Source organism: Dunckerocampus dactyliophorus, chromosome 14, assembly GCF_027744805.1.
Source record: "Dunckerocampus dactyliophorus isolate RoL2022-P2 chromosome 14, RoL_Ddac_1.1, whole genome shotgun sequence".
NCBI lineage: Eukaryota > Metazoa > Chordata > Actinopteri > Syngnathiformes > Syngnathidae > Dunckerocampus > Dunckerocampus dactyliophorus.
The window spans coordinates 13,286,738-13,312,490 of NC_072832.1; the positions used below are offsets into that span (position 1 = coordinate 13,286,738).

General features: G+C 41.1%; 1 protein-coding gene across 25 annotated transcripts in view; it reads right to left on the bottom strand.

Moving 5' to 3' along the window:
* Positions 1-25,753, bottom strand: part of LOC129193610 (neurexin-1a-like) — a 310,368-nt gene that overhangs the window by 97,719 nt on the left and 186,896 nt on the right. For 21 of the 25 annotated variants that reach the window (XM_054797924.1, XM_054797923.1, XM_054797932.1 and 18 more), the window contains one exon: positions 1,244-1,425. In XM_054797924.1, the coding sequence (XP_054653899.1) occupies positions 1,244-1,425 (182 nt within the window). Of the gene's footprint in view, positions 1-1,243; positions 1,426-23,331; positions 25,084-25,753 lie in introns of those variants that run through there. The other 4 variants (XM_054797927.1, XM_054797926.1, XM_054797930.1 and 1 more) reach the window with 4 other exon arrangements.

Sequence of the window (25,753 nt, forward strand, 5' to 3'; positions counted from 1 at the left end):
TTCTGAATCACAGTGAAGCAGTAGCCCATCTGACTGAGCACATCTGTCTCTACTTCTGTACTCCAATTCATGTTCTTTTTAGCACCTTGTTAGTGTGCCTGCATGACATTCTGTGATTAACGGGGTGTATAAAATGGGTTGTATCCTTTTAAACTGGCAAGTTAGCCATAGATGAAGAGGTATGAGTTACAAAATACCTCAAGCGTGAGAACTTGGTAAGAATATTAAAGGCAAAAATGCACTGCCATACAAAAGGAAGACAGAAATGGCTTATATCTGTTTTCTCAGTTGATGCGTGTGCAGCTGGAGTTAAGGCAGACCAATTGTATGTTTGTGCGTTGGACTGTGTGGGTTTCCTGTGCATGTGTGCAGAGATCCTTGAAGCTTTCAGCATTCGTGATGGCAGCCGGCACAGTTATGCCCAGGTCACGGATACACAAACACGAGGCACCATGAACAAAGCACCATTTCCCATTGTGTCTGCAAAAGCCACAACACACAGCAAAGAACGGAAAGGCCAGCACAGGCACTTTTTCGAGCATCCATCCTTTGTTTACCACTTATCTTTCAGGTTCAGGTAAAGCTGGAGCCTACCATAGCCAATTACACAGTGCTTTGGTCAGTCACAGGCAATATTTTGACATTCACATTCACACCCGCATTCACACCTGCAGTTACTGAGTGGGAACCCACAGTAGCTGCAATAAAGCCAACCATGTGTACCACTACCACCCATGAACTCAATTTGTGAACTCAATTCAAGAAACAACCAAGTTGAACTGACGCAGGGACAGTGGGATATAAGCAAGTGACATTTTTGTTTGTTTGGGGAACTATATTTTAGAAAGAATTTCTTCCTTCGAAATCCAACTGCACTAAAGAACAGGTCAAATTGACCTGAGGTTGTTCTTTCATAACATGTTTTACTAAATTCCTTAAGCATGAAGTGCACCCCTTAGAGCTCAGGCTCTCCCGAAAGCCACACTAACGCAGATAGAAGGGTGTCCTGATACGGAGTAACGTCTGGTGATGCCACATCATTAGTTATTGTTTAGGAAACTGCTGTTGTACAACCAAGTGGGGCCCCTTCGCTTCTCCCTCCAACTGCAGACGTGTCTTTGAGCGGTTTCTCAATGCTCCACGACACCAATGACATGCAAAATCAAACCCATTCTGCCAGTTTAATTTAGACCATTTGATTATTACGGTCTCATGAGTGTTGTCAACATGTCTTTCCACTTACGATGTGCAGTTTCAAGAAGTCTCCTAGACCAGAGGAGCTATCCACCCTCACAAGGACAGCATCCTTCAGATGGCTGCTGAAGCCAATGGCTAGACGGTCTGCCCTCGTACTGGGCCGGTCATTTGGAGGCCATGTGTATGTGATCAGTCCACCGTCTCGCCCGAATATGTATGTTGTTCCAGCTGCAGAAATAAAAACAGAAGAGTAACAGACACAATATGTTAATAGTGTGGGGTGTTTTTTTTTTTTTTTCCCACTGTGATGTTAAGAAGAGATTTCCTTCTGAGAATTGGACAGTTGCCACCTTTTTCATAATGCCGTGCACTTACTCAGCTTCAGTTATGCACCTCTAGAGGGAAGAGATGTATCTGAATGCAAGTGAGTGTGCAGTCATGTCCCCGTTGCCCAAGTAACCGGCGTGCACGGCCATGTCTCTTGTGCTTCATTAGCAACCTCAAAGGCAGCAGCATTATTGACTGACTGGTCCAATTATGCCTTTAAGTGACCTCCGCTCCAGCTATTTCCTGACTCCCCGAATTACATTGTTGTCTTTAGGAGCCTTTCAACACGACCTGGAAAATCGTGGCGCCATTATAATTAACCCGCTATTTAGTGACAGAGACCCCTACGGCATGATGCCACTGGTAGTTGGCTATGATCGCTTCTCCAATAATGAAGGAAGCGGTCAGTTAAAAGTGGTAGTCTAGGCAGGACAGAAAACACACAAAGAAAAAATACCTTTGTTTCTTTGGCCTCAACCTCCACGAAAGGATTTGGTGTACATTTGGTTTGTTTAAAGTACAATCTGGTACCTATTATCTTGTGTCCTTTTGTCTCTTTTAAACCACACAAACACACACTCTCAAGATGCATCAGTGTGGCACTGTACACAACAAAGTAGCTGAGTGGGAGTGTTGATGATGGACTTGAAAAAATGGCTAGACGGACTGATGGATGGTTGTCACAAAGGGTTGTGACTTTAAGCATATGTTTTTTAACCGAGCAACTTTGGTCTGATCTGAACCAAATGTGAGCACCAGAATACCAAACTACAAATGTGAACACAGCTTAAGAGTGCACTGGAGGCTGATTATATACTGTAAGTCATTGGGGTAGAATATGTGATTTGTTTATAAACATGGAAAATGAATGCAGCTGCAAGATTAGCATAAAAAGCAGCTATTTTCATTAAGAATTAGACAAGGAGCTGAGAGGTTGCATCTGTTTGTGAGAGCATGGAGGAGAAAGCCAGCAAGAGTGAGCGAGGGAGTGTGATAATATTCATAGGGCTAGGGAGTTAACAGCCTCAGTTAGAACAATGGACTTATAAATCATTCTGACTGTAATTCCAATATTTTCTTGTAAACTAGTTCACAGGAATATAATGCTATCAATAAACGTTGCAGTTATCCCTGTATTACGTCTGTTTTCTTGCCTCTGGCTTTGCTCCACAGTACGGTGATAGAAAAGTGTCGTTCTGTTGTCAAGGCCCTTCTCATTTTGGCCAATACACTGTCATGCATTCACTGAAACAAACTGCATCATTAATGAAGAATAATGCAATCAGCCAATGATGTCTGGCCAGCAGATCTATGGTGGGATTTATTGCATTTGCACGCAATTTCTAAAACATAATGAAATAAGACTGTTAGCGTTCTTGTTCCAGACATGGATTTAGTGTGTTGATGTCGTCTCCAAATGAAAATACATTGTGTAATATATTTGAGAAGCTGACATCATTTCTTTTTTTTTTTTTATTAAGTCTAGAGGCTATGATGCTGAAAAGCAGCCCTTTTCCCCTAACGCATGTCAGATGTTGGCCTCTTAACAGAGCAATCTCGTGCTGGCCCGTTGTCACTGTCTCAGAGTTTTCCTCGGAGCTAACAAACACTTGCTCCATGTTACAGATTATTATAATTAAGCTCTTCTAAATCATGTCAGGGTTGGAGCTCGCAAAGCCCCCAAGCAGCCATGTCCTTCTCTCTTTCTCGCCTTATGATACGACACCCACTTTCGCCACATGGCATTATATTTACTTTGACCTCCAAAAACACTGCAAAACAGCTCATTGCAGATGCTGTGTAGATTGTAGATCATGGTGGAATGGAATGAAATTAAACAGCAAGTCCAGGGATCAATACTTAACACAAACCTAAACGGTGAATTAAAGAAATGTAGCAGTCTGAAGTAATATAAATGATCATCAACTAAAACATGAACAAAACTCCTCAAGGAAGTGTCAGGGATTAAAACACAGAGTGGAACATGGTTAATATGCACCTACACAGTTATGCAGCAGCGTGAAATCTGCTAAAATCACATGCGCTGTGTAACTGTATTAGTGGGAGGAATTATGCACTGACTCTTTACTTGTCATTTGTGCTCTTTCCCCAAGGCAACTGGAGCCAATATGTATTTGGTGAAGTCATTACATTAGTAGTGTTTTTGTGTTTTGGTCTTTATTATTTGATGTTTTAGTCTAGTCCCAATTCACTGTTTAATAAAAAAAAAAAAAAAAATGAAAGGACAAAAGGTACTGTAGCCGCTGTTAGGGTGTTGTGTGGTTGGTAGACCCAAGTGCTTCAAGGACCAGCTGTTTATAAGATCAGTGGAAGTAATTAAGATTTTAGTTGCAACCCCACCCCCACACTACAGTACAGGCGTAACATGCCCATGCTTGGCCAACAGGGCTTCCGTGTGGGGAAAAGCAGCACAATTTTCCGACAAATTCAAACAATTCATTTGTTTTATCAATCACAGAAATATCCTGTCTAAAATGTTCCTTTTTTTTAGAACAAAAGCAAGGACAGGAAGTATAGAGGCAGAATACTTTGAAAATAATTTTTGGCATTGCAGAAAATGATGTATTGACACTGAAATGAGTGAAAAACATGCAATTGAAAATGAAAACATTGACATTAAAAATACAGTATTTTATGCGGACATTTTTTAGATTACACTGTGTTCATCAACGTCAGCTCACGGTTGCTAACATCAGAACTTCAAAGGTGTTGACTACCGATGTTTATAACGGGCAGAAAAAAGGCTTCTGTCACCTCAGATGCAGAGTGGGAGAACGTGGCAAAGAGCCATGAACCAGATACACAACAGGAGATAATGGTTAGGTTGAATGGCATGAGGGAGGTGAGCTCTGTAAATAGCTAATAGCTACTTAACGAAACACTTTGTAAACAAATTTATGGGCTGGAGGAAATGAGTGCTTTGAAGAAGTAAAACTATTAAAAGAGATATTGCAACTGATGTCCAAGATTGGCGCTTTGGAATTAATTAATCGCAATGTCCATCCATCTATTTTCTGTCCTCATTAGGATCGCAGGGGTATGCTGGAGCCTATCCCAGCTGACTTCAGGGCGAGAGGCAGGGTACACCCTGGACTGGTCGCAATGTATCATATAATTTCTATTGCAGATGATACTGTGTTATATTATTCCGCTTCTTCACTCAGTCACGCGCTCAAACAACTTGAATTGGCCTTCTCAACTTTACAACACAATCTGTTTTATTAAAATGTATTAAAACTGGTTTTAAATGCCACTAAAACAAAGCGAATGACATTTAAAAATTATATATGGGCCCAATGATAGCCCACCGATCAGTATCGTCCAATTTCCGAAACATGTGATCAGCATATGCCGACGAATGTCTTTCAAAGCCGATCAAAAAAACTGATCGGCATGCGGTGGCAAAACCTACATGCCTTCTGCGTCACATAGCTTGCCAACACCCATATTGAGCCGGCAAGGGACGCAATTTGTCCCGTATTGCCGCGAGAATCAAAACTAGTTTGTGAAAACCTCCGTTGCTTGAGTTTGACAGCTTGCCACAGGCTACGCCAATTGATGCCAGCGTGTTTGATCAATTCCTTATTAAACCTATTGCTGCTCAACTTTTCTTGCATTTTTATTTAGAAGCTTTGCTTAGCTGTCACTAGCGGCAGCCAGCTAGCTAGCTAACTAGAGCTATCCGCCTAGCTTCTTGTCTTCAGACTCCAAATGTGACTTTTTACCACAGTGACATTTTGTTTTTAAAGCAAACAAGCAATGTGCTTAGTACCGGGCTATTTCAAGCGTCACTGAACAGTTTTACTCGCTTGTTGTTATTATGTCTTATCCTCAAAACACTATTTGTGTGTCTTTGTTTAATGAACATAAACACAGTGTCCAGCCTTATGATGGTGTTACTATGACAGAACTGACAGACAGAATAAAGTATAACTGTTGAATTCAGACTTTATGCCTTTATATAATGACAAATGAGCACAAAATAGCATAAAGACAATGGCCACACTGTTTGAGTGGAGATCTGCTTGGTAAATAAAGTGTATTGAAATGTTGCCAGTCATAAATAAAACACAAATAGCTGACAGCTCTAATAGTGATGGAAGTTGGACACCCCTGCAACCTGGATACTGAATTTATTCAGTTTTAAGTTAAGCAGGACAGATTTCTATTTAATAAAGATATTTATTTGTATGATTTCAGTATAAAACTCTGATCGCAGCATCTCTATTACAAACATAAGAGCTTCAAACTCAGATAACCTAGCATCCATAATACTCACAGCCGTACAACAATAGAGCAAGTATCACAGCATAAATATGTTGGTGTTATTTTAAACAGCTCTCTCACTTTGTTCAGTGTCTGGTTAAGAAAGTATATCACGTCCTGCCTATCTTTCAAGGCCAAAAAACAACTCGTGGCCACTACATTTCTGCCAGTTCTGGACTATGGTAACATCATTTATAAGTACGCACCAGCACACTCACTGCACTCACTCGACACAGTTTCTCATCAAGCTTTAAGATTCACCTCAAATCAACCCCTCACCACTGTGCTTTGTACTCCCAGGTCGGATGGGCATCTTTTTCTACGTGTCGTTTCATTCACTGGCACATCTTCATCTACAAATCACTACTAGGTCTGCTTCTATCATATCTACAGTCACACGTCACTAACAAACCTACCACCAGTTCTAGATTATGCTCAAAAGACCGGTTCCCTCTTAGTCCCCAGAGTGAGAACCGAACTGGGAATAAGGCCTTTCATTTCTCTGGCCCCTCACGTTGAAATCAGATCCAAAGTAAGCAATGTAAGACAGTCTCTCCAAACACTTTGAAATCCTGGTTAGAAGGTATCGAGGTGGTTGTAAATGTTTTATTTACACCGTGCGATACACTGTCTTAATATGTGCACATGTAAACTGTTTTAATCTGTATTATGGTTTTACTATGTCAAATGTTTCATATTGTGCTGTTGTCACTTGGCCGAGGTCACTCTTGTCAAAGAGGTTTTTAAAGTCAATTAGTTTATAATCTGGTTAAATGGGGAGGGGGGAGGGCGGGGGACACAACTGAACAATGTGGTTGTGACTAGGATCCACATGCAGGCCTTATGGCAGGGCAGATGATAACAAAGAAGAAAAAGATGATGTTGCTTCAACAGAGTAACAAAATGTATTTTCAAGGCCAAAACTTAATAGCTGCCTTCGGGCCGCATCAGAACTGAGACAGGCTGGTGCCTAACATTCTTACAATGAAAAACGGGACGTTTACACCCATTGTATCACCTATCTGACAGAAGTTATAGAAGAAAACAGAACAGGGTTCCTCTTTGGGCCGCACGGTGGTCTAGTGGTTAGCACGTTGGCCAATACAGGAACAGCCTGGAGATCAGGAAGACCTGGGTTCGATTCTGCCCCCTGGGCATTTCTGTGTGGAGTCTGCATGTTCTCCCCGTGTGCGCGTGGGTTTTCTCCAGGCACTCCGTCTTCCTCCCACATTTCCAAAAACATGCAGGTGAGGTTAACTGGTGACTCTAAATTGTCCATAGGTATGTAGTGTGAATGGTTGTTTGTCTATATGTGCCCTGCGATTGGCTGGCGACCAGTCCAGGGTGTACCCCGCCTGTTGCCCGAAGTCAGCTGGGATAGGCTCCAGCATGCCCCCGCGACCCTAATGAGGATGAAGCGGTATAGAAAATGGATGGATGGTTCCTCTTTGCAGATCAATTGGACTTCGCTAAAGCCCCGATGCTCTCTTCAGCGCTGGCATTGTAATTGCTTATATCTACTCCTGTTTTAATTAAATTGTAAACTATCCCTGAGACTGCCAGACTCATTTCAGAGCTGTTAAAATAAAATAATCTTGGAGGACTTTCAGTCTGTACAAGGGCCGGTCCCAACAATGCTCTGTTCATTTCTTATTGGTGTTGCCACTGTAATAGATGCCAGCCGGTGTGGCTGTAAACCTCATTCCCTGAACCTTAAGAACCGTTCTGAGCAGCGACTATCGGGGACTTTAGTACTTTTGACTCCCATTTCGAAGGTCCTGGTTTCGAGCCCAGCAAGTGGCCTGCTGAACCAGGTGGGTTACACCATCTTACAGCATTTATGCCGTTTCAAGAGGGGGTTACAGTCTGTAGTTGAGATCTTCCTCCAGGATGAAGTGAACATTTTTGTATCTAGCGTTTATCTGCCCTCCAGTCAGAGTAAACAGGTTCTGCTGCACTGTTCAAGAAGATGAGCACTGGCCTTTGAAACTACCACTGATGACCACTGTTTGTATTGGACATGTCAACCAAGACTAAACATGGGGTTTAATTGTGAGTGGAGTCCAGTGGCTGTGTCCTACTGGCCCACACAGGATGTGTTTACACTGACCTCTAGCACCGCCGTCGTGAGGAGCCTCATATTACTACTTCTGCCGAGAAACTGGGGAGGAATCCAATCATAATTACACAGTTGTGATGGAAATATGAAAAGGAGACAAGGCACTATGGATCCGATTTCCATCAGCACCTCACACCCTGTTCCCGTAATGACTGGCGTGCAAAAATAGATTAGCCGACATGTGGCATATATACTGTTGTCTTTTGAGATTAATCATTGATCATTCCCATAAATCTGAATATAATTTCAAAGTTTGACCTTTTGTCCCAGTAATGTCTTTTTACAGATTTTCAAGGTGAGCATCAAACAAAAACTGCAATATCTTTATAATGGAAATGAGCTTAATTGGAGTAACAGCCGCCAAATCAGTGCAGCACTTGAGTGTGACTGAAATTAATTGGTTAACATTTATAACCTCCTGTACAGCTACGCATACCATTAAAATAAAAAAAAGGTTTATCTTTAGGTCTCCTCATGGGAGGAAAACAATTAAAAGTGTCTTAACGATGTCCATTGGATTACTATTTCAGTTTCTTGGGAAATCATTACGCCGATTTATGAGGACACCATTTCCTATTCAAACACATTCTTGGTATCTGTGAGGCAGCTGCCTCCAATCAATGCTCTTCAGGATTTACTGACAATCACTGAGTGCACGCCCCCACCCATTCATCTACCTTTCATGCCTTTTCCGACAATTAAATTGTTTAATAGCTCAGAAGACAAAGTGCTAAACAATATGAGGAATTACACAACCGTTCGAGTATTTAATTGCTGTTTCAACTGCATGGTTCAACCGAATTACAAACGTGATTTATAGAGCCAAACGATGGGCATTATTTTACATTCTGTTGCTCTGTTCACTGCAGTCTATAGCACCTCCGTGTCTTTATGGCATGTGACGACTCCGTCTGCACAGGCACACTTACAATGTATTGCATGGTAAGTAGGACAGTTTGACTTTGATGTAATTCACTCAAGCAGGACAAATTCTTAGTATATCCACACATGGCTCTGCCATGAACACAGAATTTGGATAGTGGATCTGAAGTGATGTCCCACTGGTTCCATTTGGCACCTCACCTCATGTTTCTGAACTATTTCTTCCAACTTAAAACCAATTCTAGGACCAGTGCTCTCTTTTTGCTCATATGTGTCACATGTACAATCATGCACTTTTTTCTTTAGCTACTTTACCTTTTTAACGTAGATCCCCTTCCTTGTTTTTTTAGTTAGAATTAAATGGCTTTCTATAGTAACGTGACAGCTTTGATGGCCGTTTGTTGGTTGCATACAGGAGTTTTTCATTCATTGTAATCATAAAGCAAAGCATAATGTCCTGCAATGTAGTGATCGATGCTGAAATATCGATACCGCCGATGCCAGATGTTCATGATTGAAAATTGATTATGAAATCAAAATATCGATATTTTAATCCATCAGTCATTTCCTGTAGTGCATATCATCATCACAGTGGAAAGTGACTCAATGATTGATATCTTGTCTAAATGATACGTGGTTGGTGGGAACTACTTTTGGCTCCACCTGGCTAAGTGCAGAATTTGTAAGCGCAGCAGCACACTGCTCAGTCAGTCACTCTCAGTCTGCTGAAATGATGGCCGATCGCAAACAGAGCCACATGTGAATTGTAGTAGTTCTTAATAATTAAACATTTATTTGACCACTTTTATTATTTTACTTATTTTCTTTTATTTAATGTTTCATATATGATTTTCACATATTTCATATGATTTTGTCATATGTTTTTTTCTGTTTCTGTATATTAGCTTAGCTATATTGTAAATCATGCCGCTACCTCAATATACTAGGTGTATATATATATGTGTATATATATATATATATATATATATATATATATATATATATATATGAAACTTAATAATAAATAACTATTTATTATTAATACATGAACAAATTACTCCATTTTCTATTCTTTTGAAATACACTACTTTTCAAGCTTTAGCAGAAACATTAGGTGTATTTGTACAAAGTATCGGATCGGCATCACTGATACCAGCTTGAATTTATAAATAAATGGTATTGCACAACACGACTGTAATTTTGTTATGATAGCACCTTTGCCAGTCACCGATTGGTCAAATCACCTTTGCCTGACCACAACTGTATTATGTAGCACTTTGGCAATAACAATTTGAAAGGTTAAGATACATGCATTCTTGAGATTGTCGCTGTTTTGGAGACATATACAATAAAAAGCTATTCTGCGGGCTTTTAGCACACTCTTGTTCATTTTGTAAGTCACTTCCAATATTGCTATTTGTGCAGCATTGAGTACTTTAGCCATGTTCTTTACCTTCTGCCATGAAAGTTACCTATTACTTAAAATATTGCACATGCTGCTTCTTTTTCTTTCAGGTGATAAATCCTCCTTTTACAGTATTATCATAGGGCGGGCATAAGCTGTGCTGTTCACTCTGCAGTCAGCAGAAAGCTGAATGGAACACACAGGTGCTAAGTAAGCACAGAGTGCAGGCAGCTTGGCTTGCTTACCTTGTGTTGGGCTTAATAAGTCTGTCCATATTGGCATATCTATGGCACGGTCAATATGAACTTTACCTCATCCTTGCACAGGGACTTCATTTCAACTGCAAGTCTACTGAGTATTTTTTTTTTAGATGAACTACTGTTACTACCACAGATTTTCATTGACGTGAATTTTTTAAGGCTACATTTTTTTTGAATGAATTAAGACAACATTTTGACTGAATGGGCGGATTTGCTTTTGATGTGCAGTAATTTGACATGTTCAGGATCTTCTCTCTCTTTGACCTTGTGAGTCTTGGCAGAGGTATGTGCTATCTGGGTAGTCTTGTTTAGATAACATCACATAGAAATGTGTAATGAAAGCAGGTTTCCCTTTCACAAAAGATACACAAAATGTACCGTAGTCGTATGGGAATAAAGAACAAATTGCAATTTATTTACCAAAATAATGCATTATTATTCTTGTTTTTTTAAGAAAACATTTGAACTTTAAAACAATAAAGCTGTAATATTACATATATACTGTATGTATGTACGCTGCAAAGCTGTCTGCTCCTGAAAAAGATCATACGCTGAAATTGCCTTTTTTGGTCGATTTGTTCGATAATAAACAAAACTAAGTGTGTTTAACAAGCATTGAATTATATTATACCTAGCCACTATACAGCAGAAATACTGCTCTCAGACTGTTGCTTTTAGGTTGGTGTGAACATTTTAAAATTTACAAGTCAAAATGACAACTTCATATGTGTAAGTTTTTAAACATGAGGACTTTTTTTCTTGAATGTCACCAGTCCAAGATGTACTCCGCCACTTGCCCGAAGTCAGCTGGGATAGACCCCAGGTCACTCGTGAGAGCTGGAGCCAATCCCAGCTGACCAGTCACCAGTCAATCATACAACATTATATTGCAACTTTTTCCCATGGCATTTATTATTTTCTTTTTAGTGTTAATTACGAGTGTATGCTCTAGGATTAATTTATCCATTGTGGTGCTTCACGGACTAAAAAAGACATTAAAACTAGTCTACAGAGACAAGTGGAGGTCACCCCTCTGCCTTAGACAAGGCTTGGCGAGCATTCTAATTAGCACTGTTCCACAGTATTGTTTTTACAGTATCCACTGACCTATGAGCCTTAAGCCCCCTTTAATCAAGACAGTCCCCAAGCAACATTTCTGCATCCGACAGCAGACAGTGTCCAACCTGCCTTTATAAGCCGCTCAGGATTAATCTTCTCTCTTCCCGTCTCACTCTTGGCTTGGCTAAATTGATGTAATTAAATTAAGTGGAGCCAAAATGTGGGGCATTGCTGCTTGCTGCCTTTGATTGGTCACCCTTATTAAAGTCTATAGGATGCCAGCGCCAGAATTATACAGGGCCACAAACGTAATAAAGAGAAAGAAAGCTCAAGGCAAAAGCAAAATGAAAGCACATCCAAACAGAAGAGAGGGAGGGGGGCACGGAGATAAACTGTTCTGATAAGAAAATAAAAGCCTACTAGAAATGATAGAAGTTTTGTGAAGGTCGAAATGCAGAAACTGTCTAGCTTTTCTTCCAGTAATTAGATGTACGGATAATTACTGGTGTTCACACTTGATCCAGTCTGACAAAAATCCATAGTTTTTTTATTGCATTTGCGCCAACGTGTGAGAGGATGCATCATCACTGTCTGCCCACCAAACCAAGTGGGTATGTGTTTTCTTTTAATAAACATAAACAGTATTTTTGGTTGCACTCTAACATCACGACAACTGTAGAGTCATGTTACTGTGTTGTCAGTATTCTATGCAGCTCATAGCTATTTTATTTCAATTCAAGGGGGTAGTCTAGGGGGACCATGACAGAAAATTGAGAACCACTGCCATAGTTGTTGTCCTTTACAGCACAAATAAGTTAAAGGGATAGTTCGGATTTTTTGACATAAAATTGTATGACATCCTCATCAGCATCGTAGTCCATGAACAGTCACTTACCCACATTTGGTCTCCTAAGTCCAGTTCTGGTCAGATTTTTGTGGTGAAGAACATAGTTCCGCTTAGTTGCTGGGGACAATTATGTAAAGAGTTTGGCTTCTCAAAACAATATGCGTTCAAAAGATTAAAACATTGCATTTGGACTGATTTTTTCGAGTAGGCATTTTTGAGATACAAATGTATTACTCTTTTGAACGCATATTGTTTTGAGAAGCCACACTCCTGACTTGTGAAACCCCCGCGACTACCTGGAACTATGTTCTTCACCACCGAAATCCGACCAGAACTGGACTTAGGAGACCAAGTGGTGGGTGAGTCGCTGTTGGTGGACGACACTGCAGACGGGGATGTCACAGAACGTCACGTCAAAAAATCCCAACTATCCCTTTAAGACTGAATCCACAGCACCTCTGCTGGTGATAGTCAAGTAATGCAATACATGCAGACATGATTAATTAATTAAAAAAAATTTCCAGACAATCAAAAAAATGTTTAATTCGTTTAAAGGCAGAAAAAAGGTACGCTGTCTTTGAGTCAATATCAATGCTGTAATTGTGACCTGAGAAATCTTCTACACCACACACCATGCAGTACATCCCAGTATTTTATGCTCACACTGCTCTGCGGAGATAAGCTGTAACCTCACATAAACTGGCCCCGGGGTAGCAATACTGACCAGCCTCTTCATGCTCTTCATGGTAGGGGACCATCAATTCAAGGCTGAGAATAAAGTAGTGGCCCCTGGGCTGGTAACATCGTGCCATGAGTGCTCAGTCGACCGGTGTCCCTCGCAGCGCTCAGCCTCCTCCGCTGCCATGCTCACTTCCCCTAAGCCCAAAGTGAAACATGAGCCCTTGCCTTGTGGAGCAGAATGGCCCATCCAGGCCGGGATGACAAGACCCAGTGTCCTAGTGTAGCACTACGTCCAACGGGCCCTTTGTTGCTCCGACCACCTGCATATCTGGCATCCAAGCCAACCGCCTTGGCTCTCTTAGAGGTGTCCCACAGTATTGACAGCTTCTAATTTACTCTCTCATCATCACTTTGCCTCGTTTGCACCAAGGACACAATGCACCCTTTCAGCGCAGCACAAATCAGCCTTCTCGTTTGCCAGAAAACCTTGATTAGATTTTTCTGCATCCAGTCTTTAATTTGCGCATATCAAAAAATAGACTTTGAGAGAAAATGAAGCATCGTTTGATTCACCGCAGAGAAAAAAAAAAGCCTGTACGGAGGATCTTGTGCCATGAGACATTAATGTCATCATTATTTGGGTTCAGTGAGCCTGTGTGCTAGCATGAACCAAACATCCCCAACTCCAAACATCTCTGCTGTCTTCTTTATTAGGGCAGTTCTTGTTACCGAGGATAAAAAGTGTGAGGGATAATTATACAGTGGAAGTGAGGAAGAAAACTGAGTCTCCGGCCAGGGGTCTATCTCATCTAGAAAGTTTGCATACGCACAAAACGGGGCCGAAAAGTTGTGTGTGCCGTTTTCCAAGCAAAGTATGTGATATGTGATCGATATAAACACAACCTGACCTGAGAATGTGTGCATCGGTACAGCACCTTTGTAGCTGGCATACGCACTTTTTGGAGACATGGCAAAAAGGCGATGCACATTTTAAGTGGTGAAGTAAAATCATATGTTAGAAATAAACCTCCAATATCCATCGTTGCATGAAAACATCATGCTGTTATCGACTTAAACAGTGTTGTTATTTGACGTGACACTGATGGATATCATTTGTCATTTATCATGAACACCATAAAGCACAAGTGTATAATATCCAGACTAAAAAACACAACGCAATGTTTGAATTCATCAGTTTACTTTATAATCATGATAATATTATGTGTTCAATTAATATTAATTATAACAAACTTCAAGTTGTCAGTTAAATTAAATAATTCTATAGGGTTTAAGTCAAGGATGTCCAAACTTTTTCCTCCGAGGGCCGCATACTGAAAATGAAAAGCTGAGGGGGTCAACTTTGACATTTTAATGTATTTTTTAATCTTCTACAAAGGCTACAAAAAACCTTTCTATATATTTAAAGATATAGCTTTGTTTTATTATTCGTTATTAGTATCAACATTTCAGCTTCTGCTCTTGACATTTTGCCGTGTTGCTCTATTTTTGCTGGTTAAAATTTTATTTCTACAACTTACCACCGGCCAAAAAACCACAAGCTGCGGGCCACAAATGGCCGCCAGGGCGCACTTTGGACACCCATGGTTTAAGTTTACGGGCTAATATGTGCTCAGTGTTCCGTTTCTGGCTTTTCTTTGGACAGTTTAGCAAAAATAAGGCCGTTTGCTGTTGCATATGTCAAGTATATCAATTTATTTACCACGACCTTTACTTGTGTGGACCGTGTCAGGGCATTGTGCGGAAACTTTTTCCTTTTCCACAAATGATGGGGTTTTCTTTTGTTGTGCTTTGAACTAACACACATTAGCCCCTCATCAAAAAAATGATGATATACCTAATAATTTGATGGCGTTAATGTCATCATTAAGTTCAATATTTTTAAAACTATCCGTCTGGAATTACAGCAATTAATTTTCAACATAACTTCATCCCCGTTTTGAGTCATTGTGTCCACCTTTAAATGAAAAGATTTTAGTTTTGCCTCGGTTCGTCCTGCTCCATTCACAGTGATGACGGTGGACATGCTGCCACTCAGTCTTTGTTTTATTTGTGATGCCACTGCTGTGTCTTCCAAATACTGTATGACACTTTTTCCAGTATTTCCACCTCCATTTCTGTGAAAATCCGCTTCTACATTCTCGTTGTCTTCCCACCAGCTGTGTTTACAATGCAATCAAGGCTCTTTAAATACGGACGCAACATTCATGAATCACTTGGCATTCTATGTTTTTTTTTTTAATTTATGATCAATGTCAGTTGGATTTAGATCAGGAAAACATGCAGGATGGAACAAAAGAGTGAGGTTATTCCTCTGGAAGAAGGCGGGCATTGTGAACTGTAGCATTATGCTGTTAAAAAAACATTATCACGCAGACGATGGCCTTCAGGCATGAGGGATGCCCCCTGCAACATCTCCACATAGCCATCTACCGTTTGACACCCCTGCACAACCTGAAGCTCCATTGTTCCATTGAAGAAAAAAGCACCTCAGATCATGACAGCGACCCTCCATTTTGTCGTGTAGAAAACATTAACCAGTAACGTTACAATTTTTCTCTTCAGAAAAAGTCAGCTGGGATAGGCTCCAGCATACCCCCGCAAACCGAGTGAGGATAAGCTGCATAGAAAATGGATGAATGAATGTCTGGTGCTCTCGTGCAAATTCCAAACGGGCCATTTTGTGGTGTTGACGGAGACGTTTTTTGTTCTTAAAACCCTTGTTGCTGTCTGATGGTTATTGGACTGCACTCGACCGAGGATTGTCCCGTGTCTTGACGGACAGCCAATCGGAACCTCCGGCTCAGGGTCGGTAATTTTTTTGGGGGGGTCTACTGCTTCACTTTTTTGCTCCAGACCCCTCATATTTTAAGAAGTTTAAAATGACTGTCATAATGTCTCCAACCCCAGCAGCAATGGCGTGCTGGGAGAGGCCTTGCTTATGCAGCTCAACAATCCGACTGTTCAAAGATAACGCTTTTTTGCCTTTGAAAGCAGGAGAAGTAGCAGGAGATCATGACAGTGTGAATACCTGACAGAAAATTACATTGAATCCACATTTTTGCCAAGATTTTGGCTTTTATAAGCTGCGGTCTTAAACTTTTGATCAGCTGATGAACAACAGTTTCATGGTTCATAAATTTCATACATTTCTTCTTTCAAAAAATCTTTTGTCTCACTCCCATTGCTTCTTTTCACATTTTGAAGCTTTACTTAGAACCTCCTTAAGATCCAACAGTGCAAAATGTAAATTTTTGCAATTTCTCAACTGGCCTTCCGGTCATCAGGAGTGTATTTTCATTGTCCGCCAGGACTGTCCTTCGAACACCTCATTCGTTCACACTGTCATGAAGGTGAACAAACAATCAAAGGCTGGTGCAAATAAAAGACTGCGATGTTAATCAAGTTTTGACTTTTGCGCATCACATCTATTGGCGTGTAGCATCCTCTTCCTCTACCCACATAGCTAAACAAGTTGAAATGACCATAAACCACTCTTTCGCGTATCGGAGGCACACAGCGTTTGGCCTATCATCAATTTAGAGGTCAACAAGAACCTGTGTGAAAACTGGAGAGACCAAGCTATTTTCAGAAATACAACTGTTTTAGTGCACATATACGCACTTCCTGATACCACACATCTGCCAACCAATAAATAGACAACAACAAAAAAAGTGAAGGAACATGTGTGGGCTTGCATTGTATTCCTACACAGTGTTCCTCAGTATATGCTAATATTAGCTTACACCTTGGTGTTCAGTAAGCATGTGTGTATTTTCTTTTTTATCAGTCTTTCCCAGCAGACTGTAGGCTCTAAGAGATGGAAGGAGCAATGAGGTTGCTTAAATCCCACACAATCCTATTAAAGTGGATTAGGGGCCAGTCAGTCAGCTGCAGGTGAGCAATTGTAAATTGCAAAGAAATCATAGTTCCAACATGCCTCGTCTTGAGGCCTACTAGTTGTGTACAGAGGCCGCTCAATCATTTTTCATGCCTTACCATATATTAGGGGTGCAACAGTACAAAAAAATGCATGGTTTGGTTCAATTTGATACTTTAGGCCTCCATCATAACCCACCGTGCGTGTATTTAGTCTATATATTTTTTGCGGAGGCCACGGGTGACTGGCCGCCCGTTTTTCTAAAAACGTAGGGAGGCAGTGGCAAAAGCAGGGAGAGAGGACGTCACGCGCATGATTGGGCAAGGTGTAAGTACGTGGCCCGCACGCCACGCCTGGCGGTTGCGTGCATCGTACATTGCGCACATGGTAAGTGCGTTGTACATGCTTACAGTGTGCGACTGCCACGTCATCGTACTTACATGTGCTGCTCATGTACGTATGTTACTCACTCTCATGTGGTAAGTGCGTGCAAGTGCGATGAACGATAGTTAGTTCCGCCCGGCGTCGAGGGGTGTATACATAGTACGACTTTGCCAGGTTGTCCAGAAGTCCCTGCTGCTGCTGCCTCAAGATGGCGCCCATTCCATCGCAGAGATGCGGCAACTTGCAGAATTTGTGTTAAGGATGTGTGGCAGATGGCCGCCCTCTAGAGGCGGGATACTCGCATCCCCACGCTCCTCAGACGTCATGAAATGTCGACCATGTGACGAAAACAAACAGAGTATTGAGAGGGGTCACGTCACCACTGTGCCTCAGCCCACAGGTCGGTTTAAAAAAAAAGTAAATTACAAAAGTAATTGCTCAAAAATAAAACATATTTCGTTATTATTAAATTATATTAATTACATCGCAAACCAAGAGTCTCAAACATGTTTGTTCCCAACTAAAATGTGAAATAAAAAGGAGGGAATTGTGAGGCAGGACCATTGTCAGTGCGTTGTGCGTTCATTGGCAGCAGAGGGCACGTGCGTCACACGTATCTCTATAGCCTCGATGCAGCCCTTGCGCAGCAAAAGTTCCTTCTACACTAAAAGTGCTATGTTGTGTCTGCGTGCTCCCAAATCCGCAGTAAGGCTGTGCTCGCAACGTATAGATTTACACATTTTCCCACGTTTTCGCAAGTAGACAGCAAGCACTTGCAAGTGGGTCGGGAATACCGTTTAAGTGTGACGCTTCAATATTTTTTCAATGCAAAACATGAATACATGTCATGCCTTTTTTAAACTTGTACTTTATTGAAATCAACTCAAAAGTACAGTTATACCTGCCTCACTTTCTGCTGCGCATACTTAGAAGTTACAACTATATAAAACTAACAAAACCTTGGAAAGGTAATGATAAATACATTTAAAATAAACACAATAAAAAAAAATCATAATTCAGTTAAACACAGCAATAAAGATAATTACACATAATTCATTAAAATTTGCATTCAAAGATTCAATAGTATTTCAGTCAAACTATATTAATTATATAACCAAATATATTGCTCTTATTTTTTAATAGAATCTTAAAACCTTTTACATTGTGTGATCATACTACTTCTCCGATAGCAACGCGATCCAAAGAACCAGGAAGAAAGGCTACAGAAAAGCAATAGCTTTTACACTTGCATGTAGTAAAATTTGCACTGCACGGTGGCAAATACGAAGCAATTCTTTTGCATTCATTTACTTGTGAATGGCTGTGTACCTTTAAAGAGAAAAAGCCAGCGGTGTAAACAGAATGACAGGATGTCAAAGGGCACAAGTCTGTTCCTGATGATTCACTCTGCCTTATGGGTAAAGAACTCACTGACTCAAACTTATGCAGGACCCATGCATGTAAGGGGTACATATATCCCCTTGAGTCCAAACGGAGGGGGTCTGTTTCTCCCTCTCTTTTTCTCCCGTCTTCCAAGTCTCTAATCTGAAACCGGACGCATTACTCAGCTGAACCTTCCCTGCCCAGCACACGCACAGTCAGGTCTCATTTCCTTCCGTGCCAACTATAGCTTGGTCACCGCTGGAACCACATAGACCACTGCAGGCGCAAAAACACTGCCCACTCAGTCTGCTTGGATGGGCTCTGCAGACCAACAAGGGAGTTGACGTTGGTGGGTTAGGCAGGGAAAGATAACGAAGTAGGGAGTGAGTGAGAAGGACATGTGGCAGGAGAGGAGCGGAAGCACACTCAATATCAGAGGATGCGAGTAGGTTAAAGAGCTGAAACACATGTGCAGAACAACAGGGAGTTGCCGTTCAACACCGGGAGAAGAGAATATAACTGCAGCCTTCAGTCGCTTATCCATGGGTCAATAACCGCCCAGCTCCCTCTAGATTAGAGTAACATGTACCCAGATCCTTATCAGCACAGCAATCATCACCACTGCCTCGGAGAACCAACGATACTGTCATCTTCACACTATCAGCTCAGAGACATGAGAGTAATTATATTATACTAGCCCATAACATACAGGAAAAGTGGCAGCATCACAGATCATCCCCTCTCTCATCCTCCTCTCTTCTTCCATCTGAGAAGAGATTTCCTACTCTCAGATCTCAAAATTCCTATTTTATACTCTTTGTCCTCCTTCACCCTCCCTTCGTTTGCGTTTCTGCGCAGCAGTGATATTGCAAAAATGCATTCTCTGCAATTCAGTTGATTTGGAACTTACCCTTGTAGTGTTTAATAGTTTATCAATTAATGAATTCGTCAGAAGTTAAACTGCATCCCTCAATTTCCTATGTTTCCAACTTGTGGGAACAGTTTCAGGGGGCCCGCAGCGACATCCATAAAATGCTTAGGTGAGTGTTGTGTGGAGGAACCTGACAGCCCTGACCTCAAGCCCATCAAACACAGACTACAGACAAGGTAAACATGGTTTCTCAGGTAGAACATCGGTGATCTCTGACCTCACGAAAAGGACTCTGAATCCTTTAAAATGACATATTGTAAGACAGGAGTCCCTGCAAACCCAACTCTATATTTTAGTCAATTTTCAGTTAATGTGGTAGCAACAGCCAGGTGTCTTAATACTTATGGAACAAATGGAAAAGTACAACCCCTCATTGAGCAAAGTGTATCACATAATCATCTTGAACCTAAATGCTTATGTGTTCACGAAGCATGCTGAGGATGCACATACTGTATATACTAGTATGCGCAGTATGCATACAGTAGATGGACCATGCACACACATGCATAAAGTACTGCTAATGTTGCTCAAACTGTGTCAGCACATTTGCAGGTATACGTCCACATTAGGATATTTAATTTATGCAGATTAACCAGCTTGATGAAAAATAAAAAGATAAATATAAGCTATACAATACTGTGCAATAGTCACCCACAATATCAAGTCATTCAAGAGATAGTCAGAGAATCACTCAAGAGAAAACTTCCTTAACTCACGGTATGCACAAAAATAACACCACGACACATAACAGACACATATAACAACTACTGCTGCTATGGGGAATAACAATCACCAAATAAGTTCATGCTAAACACGTAATTTAGCCGGCATCAACTCCTAGCGACGCTACGATGTGTTGTTTTAGCAATACTTAATAACCACATACAGTTACAATGTCACGTAGTAGAGACCTCCTTCAATGGTTAATTGAATAAAAAGTGTTTGTGTTTGCCCATCTGTTTGTAAATTAGTAGGCTACTCCCTGGTTCATGGAGGATGACAAACAGACAGTCTCATTATGTTTCTGGAGAGTGGCCCTATCCCTTGATGCCATTGTGACTTGCACTGGATTAATCAATTCCTGCATTCACACCTTTAACTAGATCATCAACAAAAAATGTGAATTTAAACAATACAATTTGTGGTCACGTACAATTTTTTACAGCAATTAAAAAAAACAAACTGTTCCTAGTTAAGTGCAGACAGTAAATAGACACCCCTGAGAGGAGGCAAAGCTCATGAAAATTAAGCAATTTGCATCACAGCAAAGACAACAGCAGGCTTTGTCCTGGAGCCAGGTACCATGCTGAACATCATGTCTTCCATTTCATTTTTATGTACCCTCCACATGCTGATTGAACTAAAATGTAATCACATTACTGAGAGAGCTTATCTTCACTGCCTGTGTTAGTGAGTTCTTAATAACGGGCAAGGAGGACATTCTACAATATTAGGTCATGAAATCTGCCCTCAGGATCTTCAGTGAGAGCTGCTCCAGACAGGTCAATCGTCTAATTGCCTCTCTCGCTTTCTCGATAGGCTGGCAAACATCCTGCCACCTTTATACTGATCGTTTCTTGGTGAGGGCTGCGGATTATGGTATCTTGCTTTTAACAAGTCAATTGTCAAATAAAACACTGGTGAAATGCCATCACTTTTTATGGTCTTCTAATTCTTTATCGAGAAACTAGCACAAGAGCAGTAATCTCCAAACAGTTAGGCTGTGGACTGTTGCCAGTTGGTACCGGTGTACATGTATATATATATACACACACACACATATATATATATATATATATACACACATATACATACATATCTCAACTCTCAACTCAGATTATTAAGTACAACAAACTTATTTTTTAAAAAAAGGTTCATTTCACTTGAGTGTACCGAGTAAAATGTAAACATCTATTGTGGTCAACTATAACTATTAAGTTACATTTACTTGTTTTTTTCAAGGCAATCGTTTTGCATGTTTTTTTTAAGTAAGGTTAATTAATGGACTTTACAGTGTACACACACACACACACACACACATATATATACTTATTCTCCTGATAATGCAATGTTAATGTAAAATTGCTAAATAATGGCTCTGCTAAGTTGGTCAGGTGTGACCTCTATAGTTTGAACTCTTCTGTGCACCAAACAAGTAGACCGGCACCACTTGAAGACAAGTGAACGCAGATGTGGTTCCGTTCAAGTGTGAACACAACATGTACTGTATCAAAGACATGGCCCACCATTGAAATGATAGAGACGAGCATAGAGAAATCACAAATACAGTGGTGCCCCGGCTTTCGTCATGAATTCGTTTCAAAAGGTCCGACGAAAACAGAAACATATAAAAAAGGAACAATTTTTCCCATAGGAAATAATGTAAATCCAATGAATCCGTTACAGACACCCTAAAATATTAACACAAAATACATTTTACAGAGAATATAATAGTTTTACATGCATAAAACAATGTGAAATAATTAAAAATTACAAATGGATGGATTGTTGACGAGGACTTCCGATACATCCTGGTGAGATCAAATTCAATAGTGTTTCTCACCTTCTTTATCAAATTGTTGGAACTCACAACTGTCTTTGGCCCCATGGCAAGTTATTTAGCAGTCACACTCAATAAAAAAAAATGCATGGACAGTGAATCAGCAATGCATCGGGTGCTTTGTTTGGGCACTTGATTTTGCAAAATGATACAGTACAGGGCAGACGGATCTATTTGTTAAGTGCAATATTGTACAAAAACCAAGTCAGTTTTTGTCAAATTGTCAACATTTGGCAAAAATGTTCAATGAAAACTGAATCATACGAAAACTAAGATTAGGTTTGATTTTATGTTACGTATGTTAAGTGCGGTATAGTTGTGGCAAAAGCTTTACAATGGAGGAGCTCCTGGATTTTGCACAAAATACACTGGAGACCCAGTGATGACAAAACAGGAGATTCAAATACTGAGGACCAATGCTGCAATTCTTTAAAAATACTGTATGTGACCTGCTTAATACCGACAAAACTTTTTCGAGGTCTACCAGGTCTCCATGGGTTATATACAATATAATGGTCAGTTGCACTCATGCATTCATTTTAATGCATGTATTATGCGGTATGAGTGTGAAATACATGACAGCTGGTTGAGTACCACTGCACTGGAGCATACATTAGAATTGGGTCCCTCTGCATTACGTCAGTAATGATTACGTCAGTCAACAATTCCTTGACAAGAAGAAGTAAGAAGTCTGCAGCAGCAGAACTCTCACTGTATATGTGGCCGCAGGAGACTACAGTATAGCAGTCTTCTCTCAATGCTCAAGACTGGCCTGTAAGAGAGGCTTAGTGCCCTGCAGAGCTGGAAGAAACACGTTTGTCCGTTCCAAACACCATTGGGCAACATGGTGCGCCACAATGTTCTAATCCTGTCTAATCAGGACACAGTGGAGCATCTGGAGAAAGGGATATGGCTAATCTCAGGCATGGAGACATTGAGGGCACTTTGCTGAGGCTAAAAAAAAAAACAAAACAAAAAAAAACAGGATGGACCTAATCTTAGTGCTGCATGTAAGACATACATGAGTAACATTTGGGGTATTGTTGAAAAATGAAGCAGTGACAACCTTCTCAAAGAGTAATGGTATGCATAGAATGGTCCAAATACTCACTGTGCCCAGCCCTAAGGGACGCAGGCGATCTGTGGATGGCAATAGGCACAGTATGTTGACGTTTGTTCCCGTGGGAGAGCTGAAGGTGGTGGAGACTCTCCACAGTGCCTGGTTCTGACCCTGCCACACAGCCCAGAGCCAGGGCAGAGATCCACAAGACCAGGTGAGTGAGTGAAGCCCAGTTGTGGTTTAGGGGCTCATCCAGGGGTACAAGGGGAGTAAACTGTGTCCTCCAACCTCCGATCATCTTTCCTGAGTGGCTTGATGAGGCTTTAGATTAAAGATGGAACTTCAGTGAGCTTTAAAGCCCATATTTCTCACCTCACCAGTTCTCAGTGTGCAGAGATTGTCGCACGGCTCCACGGGGGGTGAGCAAACTGCACACCAGAAAAAATTGTGTTAGGAGGTGAAAATGAGCCTCTTGGTGATGTCTGTAAAGTTAGGATATCCGTAACAGCACCCGCAGAGGTAAATAAGTATCATAAAACATCATCCTAACCAACAGCAAGAATATAGAGCAACCTCAAACAACGATAAATACCCTCCTTTTTTCCCTCACAAAATTAGCAACATCTTCCTGCCAATAACTGTTTATATTCCAAAAAAAGGTTTTATGGCAGGAAAGTACAAAGTAGAAGACTTCAGAGAAGCAAATCAAATAGTTTTCCCCGATCTTTCTTCTCCTGTGCTCTCAAAGGATGTCCAGAGGAATGGAACCATGGTTAAATCCGAGTCTCGTTTGCATGTGTCAGACAGCTGCCGAGTGGATGTAAAGTGCACCTGTGGGTTGTGCCAGGTAGCGCAGACGCTCTCCATCTAAGGATGCACGCTCTCAATGAAACCGAGCCGCAGTAGCACCTGGGAGAGAAAAGCCCTAGGCAGGAAACACGCTCACTCACGGGTAGCATCAACAGCACCGCTCCAGAAGATGTGCGCAAAAGAACTCGGAGAGAGAAGAGGGAGGGAGAAAGGAAGGAGGATGACAGAGGGGAGGGAGGGGAGGGCAGCCTCAGCAGCCAGCCAGGAAGCAAGAGGCGAGAGTGGCTATGCAAATGGGCAGCATGCACACACGAATCACTGGAGCCAGAGAGTATTGCATTGGAGCTTTGTCCCTGAGCTCTGATGTCTTTTCCCACAACCTCTCTCCAATTCTCTCTTCAGTCTGGACATTATCAAAAGAAGGGAACAGTTACATTCATCCCTACAATTCATTTTTTTGACTCCCTCTTTAATTCCTCCCCTTCATGTTTTCTTTACTGCCTTTCCAATGATATTATTGCCATGTAGCACACAAAGTTCAGAAAATAATCCTTGTTTATCCATCTCGGTGTTTAACAGGTTATCAATTAATTTCCCTTAATTCTTCTGCAAGAAAGATTTAAGGAGGGTGGCGCTGCGGCAGCACACACGGGCAGCAAGCAAACAAACATACACTTTGTGCTGTGCTGAAGTCTGGTGTGCCCGTTAATAGAAGACCGTTTGTCACAAAAGAGGTTCCGCAGATGGCAGCCACAGTGTACACTGTGTGTTTCCGGTCTGGAAAGTACATGTGGACATTAAATCCCCGTTGACAATCCCAATCTGGATCAGCTGGGAAGGCTGCTTAAGTGTTTAAAGTTTCGGATGGAAGTCAACAGGACCCACCCTTGCCTGTGTCTGCCATTGTTAGCACACTGGCCATTTAACATGCTCCCCACAAAGGCAGAGCAAAAACATCCTGTTAGCACGGCTGAGCTAGTCTTTGGGGTTTATGGCTACCACAAAGACAATTCATGCCTGAAGAAAGCCAACTTGGCACAAAGCGTGATACAGTATACCATATCTCTCTTTTCACACTTTTGCATAAGATGCACGTTCATACCAATAAAATGCACGTTTTATTCATCTGTATTTTACTCGATAATTGTTGATGCCTAAATGTGTTGTGACCTTGCAGAATATCCATAGCACCGTGCAGTCATTCAGATTTTATTTGCACTTGTACAAAAAGAGTGTGTTTATACTTTTGTAATTAGAAACAGAGCAATTTGCATTACTGAGACCAATAAGGAATCTCAGCATGGGTGCTTGCCAAGGACAAATAATTAACATACTAACAAACAAAAAAGCATATCTTGCCAAAACTGCGGTGCCCACTTGAGCATCATTTCCAGTTTATATAATGTGTGCTTAGTGGGAATACTGCGTTATGCAGCATTTAAAGTTAATGACATCATCCCTGTGGTGATGCTCTAATCAGGTTTACCATTAGTTTCTTTGTGCCCCCTAGTGGTGTGTATGGAAAGTGACTCAAGGCTGCTGTGTCTGTACATAGATAAAGAGATACTTTATTCATCTCCAACAGAAACTCACATTTCCAGTAGCTTTGCAAAAATGGAAACACAGGTTTTAATGACATAACAAACTTCAGAATATGCCCATG